Consider the following 5,000-nt stretch of genomic DNA (forward strand, 5'->3'; position numbering starts at 1 on the left):
ATTACTGTATGGAGTATGTCCAACAGGGGCTTAATGCTAGTTAAGATAATGTTAATACCTGGCAATTTAATTCATCATAAAGAAACCACCCTATCAAAGACGTTTATTTTCCAAACCTTGTTTATGCCAACACCAGGTAGCAATGAGAGCACTTGTAAAAGTAGTGAAAGTTTGGGTCGTGGGTTAACTTCCTCAGACATATGAGTCAATTACCCTTGCCCTCTCCCATTTTTATGCATCTGACTGCAACTTACACCCTCCTTCAAGTTTTTGTTTCCTTTAAAAGCATTTTTCATTGTGTTACTTAACAAAATCCTTTCAGGTGAAGGGTGCTTCTACTCTCTTAAAACTCGATCAATAGGATAATTAAAAAAATATTATAATTAGATAACAATAGCCATTTTGTTTGCAGAATGCTCCAGTGGTGGAAGTGGTCGAGTGCTCCATGTCAGTGCTGAAGTCAACTGGGAAAGAGACGATCAGTCCACTAGTTCAACGTCAAACTTAGTTGATCCACCCAGTCCCGATCTGCGAGCTTACCCTGAGCTTTACGTACCCTCTTAGTACTGTTAAATTTAACTGATAAGTACGCTGGGTCCAGTGTAAATAGTTGTCGCAGGTTTCAATAGAGCTGCTCAAGTGTTGTCTCTTGACAAAATCCAGGGTGAGCATATGACGCAGATACAAGATTGGCATCGTGTGGGTCTTACTTTTCTGTACCTTTCGGAGCCAGTCCTTCATTTTGTTCTGGTTTCCCTAGTTTTTGTTGGAGCTCAATCTGTTGCATTTTCATTGTCAGGGTCTGTAATTCTTTGGGTAGCACCAAGAATGTTGACCTCTGTTCAGTTCCGAAACAACTATGCAAATTCTTCAAACTCTCAAGGATTTTACTTGTTGCTTATGGACTAACAAAAAGTCTCACTCTTTTTTCTTGGTGTTGACTAGAAGAATCATAAACTCTGGACTGGAGAAGGAGTTTGTTGATGTAAATAATTTAGTTACAGTTTAATTTAGTTACAGTTTTCTCTCTCATTCCATTGTGATTATTAGTATCAGTGCATACATGAATTTGATTTGATATGTTATTTCTCTTGATAGAGAGATTCAGATTTTTATTTCTGTTTGCATTATTTTAACATTTGGTTAGTATAGGTAATCACATGACTTTGAACTTGCAGTTTGGAATAAATAGACAAGAGTAAATTTTCAAAGACAAACAAAATTATAGATGAGTGCAATTTGTAGTCTTGGGAAAAATTTACAAGTGCTTATTTATTCCAAATTGCGCAAAACAAACCATACAATTACTTGTTATTGATATACATGCAAAAATTTCACCTTTATTGCACTAATTTTAACTATCTGTACCAATTTCACCTTTCTGTACTCTGTTTGGGATGTGATGTGCTCTCAGCCAATCAACATGCTGAAATTTTGCATGCATAATTATTAGATGTGGAAACTGTGTTAAATGTTTCCTGTTATGAGATGACAAGAAGAACTTACGTAAAGTAAAATTGTCCTGGTGACAGTCCTGGGAAGGACTGTTTAACATGACATTGACTGATGTTTGGACAACCTGTAAGGTAGTCAGATTCTGAAGATGACTTCACTCAGGTTTTGGAAACGTCAGTCAGTGTCATCCAAAACAGTCCTTCTCAGGACTACGCTCACCGGGACAATAATTGTACTTCACTTAATTATGATCACATGACTTGTTGGTTCAAACCATTTATGATGACAAGACGTTTTCCTCTAGAGCAGAGCTAAAAGAAAATTATAAAGTCTAGCAACAGAAAATACGAGAAGTCTTTGCCATTTAAATGCTTTGCATTTGGCAAATGTATAACTTTGTACAGCCCAAAATCCAAATAATACACTTTTGTATAGATGTAGGTAGTAAGTCCTTAGCGAAAACTGCACCGTAATGTTTTTCTCTTGTTAACACTGGCCCTTTTCATTTTTGCACCAGAGATTTCATGACAACACAGGTTGTTTCTGTTGTAGTTATTAGAGTTGGAGAAATGAATAGGAGGAAGAGTTGCAACGAAGGGTACAGAGCTGAAGAATTTTTCTTAGGAAAGTAATCATAATATTGACAGTAGTTAAAATTTGCAGGTGACCTTCAGTCGACCTGGAAATCTTTGCTCTTTTCTGTATTTTTTGCCTTACAAAAAGAACTTCCTCAGAGTTATAATGAACTCATCATTGGAAGGCAAGGTTTCTCTTATTTTATTGTTCAATCAAAGATGTAACACAGAGCTCTAAGACATTTTTACATAATTTTATTAAAACAAAAGGAAACCAGAGCAATTAAACAACAAGGGAATTAGTAAGGATTTCTATGTAAATAAAAGGCTGCATGTAAGATCTGAGTGACTTGGAAGGAATTATTTCCTAAAGCCTTTCCTGTCATGGGCTCCTTAAAGTAATGTAATAGTACTTGCAATTAGTTCTTTTAATTTTAAATCATCCTTGAAGAACTCTTCTGTTACTAATTTTGATGTGTGCTATTTCTTATGTTGTGTAACTATATTAATTATTAATACATGAAAGGGCCCCAAGCTCTTGATTGTCCAACAATATTTTGCTGGTACTTTCCTGTGTTTAAAGTCCTGAGAAAGTGTTAATCAATCTTCAGTTCTGGTTTAATGCTTCAACAAGTGAACAGGGCTACTCATGATGAGAAAATTACATCTTGTGCATTTTATCATAAGTGTCAACCAAAGGGACTTCCTTGTTTCCTTCCCTCCAGGGAGAAATCATGAGAAGAAAAAGGTCTATCCTGGGGATAACGTTGCATACAAGTCTGCGATGTTATTTGACTCTCCCACAATGGAACAAAATAATATTATTTCCATTCCCTTGAAGAGCGGTTTTTAATTGAGTGTCGAAAGTAGTTAGAGAATTGCTTTGGTTTTGCATTACCTCACTCAGTGATTGGTTCAAAGTTCTTGCGCCATTTTTTCAACCAATTAGAAGTGAAACCAAAACCAATTGTGGCTTGCGCCTGCACATTTTCCCGCCCTTTGTGTCGGCTACATGTAATTACTTCGGGTTTTGATTGGTTTACTGGATTTTCTCCCTGCTTTTTGATTGGCCAAAGTAATTACTTTGGTTTTGGTTTTACGACACTCATTTGAAAACCGTTCTAATTGTCATTGGCTTGGTTTCATGCTGTGACTAATAATATAAATGAAAAAATTACTCGATTCTGATTGGCTGAGACCAGTGCAGTTCAAGTGTAACAGTGCAAAAAAGTGTGATACGAGTGCAAATTACACATTGAAACTGTGGATTATGATTGTCTAACAATTGCACTTGAAATCATGTGATTACCTATACTAATTGCCCAGACTTAAAAAACTATAGTACGGGCACTTGGGAATGACAGACTGCAAATGGAAGTGTGGCCTGTTTCTTTTCACTCTCTCTTGTATTCCTGAGCCATTTACTCCTAATAAACTGCCCCCCCCCCAGATCGACGAGTAAAATAGTCTGGCGATTTCATTTTCATTTCATACTTAATTAATTGACCGCTCCCCATATGGGCTTTTCAGGGCCAATGAAACACAATCAACGAAACAACAGAACAGATCAACAACGTTAAGAATCCCAACTGGCCAGGGGCAAGCCATTTGGGTATTTAAAATTGCAGCTGAGCAGTTGAACCAGAGACTTCCAGGAACAAATTCAACAAGTGGTCAGAACGTGTCCTGAACCCAGGATCCACGGATCTCAAGGCAAGCGCCCAAACCACTGGGCCACACTGCCACCACAAAAGGGAGTGTTACAGGCCTGTTAACCATGAGATTACACTAAAGAATTGAAGGGATATCAAACCCCTAAAAAAGCCGAGGGAAAGAGATACATGGGGAAAGATCTCATGGATATACCCATCACGAGTCCCCCAGGTTAAACTCTCGTTTTACAGATTAAGTCTAAGTGCCCATTTCAGTGATTAGGTCTTAACTTTCGTTTATAATATTTAGTTCTAGAAACTGATTTAGAATGGTCATTTTGTTAGAGTTATGGTTGGTGTGTATATCCATGAGATGCGTAGATACGCGAACCCACTCCCACGCATAGGCTCCCCTCCTCCCCAGTTTCTGTCTGGACCCACTGAATCTTGACAGAGAGAACGCTGGGTACGAATTCTCACCAAAATGGCGTCCGTAGCGAGATCTTACCTTCTTAACAAGAAACGGTAGGTAAAAATAAGACTCCATTTCGGCTAAACTGTAGAATACAGGGCCACTTTAAAACAAGTATTACTTGACTCACTTGGCGACACGCTAGACACGTCTGACGCGTCGCGGAGCCACTCAAAGAAATATATACCTTACTCTAGATCTACTTCACTCAACGATAAACCTTATTCTTCCTTAAACACTGACTTTCACTGGCGAGGTGCGGAACCACTGCAGTGATACTGCTTTAATGATGGCCCTGTATTCCATAGTTGAATTTACCTGTCTTTCATAATGCACGAGTCAATTGAAACCCCGGACCCGGGGCAAATAGAGTGGTTTGACAAAGGCCCTCATCAATTAATAGGGACTTTAAGGGCCGATTTACACGATACGATTTTGTCGCATGGGACAAGCTCACGACAGGCCTACGACATGACTTACGATTGTCGCAGCGTTTTAAAACATGTTTTAAAATGCTACGACATTTTTTCTGACGTACACAACAATCGTAAATCATGTCGTGGGCCTGTCGTAAGCCGTTGTCGCATGCGACAAAGTCGTACCGTGTAAATCGGCCCTAAGGACGGTGCGTTATTGCGCATACGTTTTGCGCATCTCGAGATACTCGGATTTCCTATCGGTGGTGCTTATTAATACAGGGATATTTTTTGGCCGGTTCAAAATTATGCGGAGAAAGCAGAACTTAGCAAATGCTCTTGTTATCCAAAAAGAAAATTGGAGGTAACCATGCATTTTAACCATAATTAAGCTTCAGTCTGGAATAGGATGCCATACATTGCTTTTTAT

At 38.5% G+C, this 5,000-nt stretch overlaps 2 protein-coding genes across 2 annotated transcripts in view; both read left to right on the forward strand.

The window, feature by feature from the left end:
• LOC138016544 (RING finger protein 150-like) overlaps window positions 1-2,585 on the forward strand; it is a 12,483-nt gene extending 9,898 nt beyond the window's left edge. The window contains exon 6 of the mRNA XM_068863711.1: window positions 413-2,585. Within this exon, the coding sequence (XP_068719812.1) occupies window positions 413-564 (152 nt within the window). The 3' untranslated portion in view covers window positions 565-2,585. The remainder of the gene's footprint in view (window positions 1-412) is intronic.
• A 1,480-nt stretch (window positions 2,586-4,065) lies between these two features.
• The window catches only part of LOC138015809 (zinc finger CCHC domain-containing protein 10-like), an 8,499-nt gene continuing 7,564 nt past the window's right edge, over window positions 4,066-5,000 (forward strand). Inside the window, exon 1 of the mRNA XM_068862920.1 lies at window positions 4,066-4,207. Within this exon, the coding sequence (XP_068719021.1) occupies window positions 4,167-4,207 (41 nt within the window). The 5' untranslated portion in view covers window positions 4,066-4,166. The remainder of the gene's footprint in view (window positions 4,208-5,000) is intronic.

Source organism: Montipora capricornis, chromosome 9 (genome assembly GCF_036669925.1).
Source record: "Montipora capricornis isolate CH-2021 chromosome 9, ASM3666992v2, whole genome shotgun sequence".
Taxonomy (NCBI): domain Eukaryota; kingdom Metazoa; phylum Cnidaria; class Anthozoa; order Scleractinia; family Acroporidae; genus Montipora; species Montipora capricornis.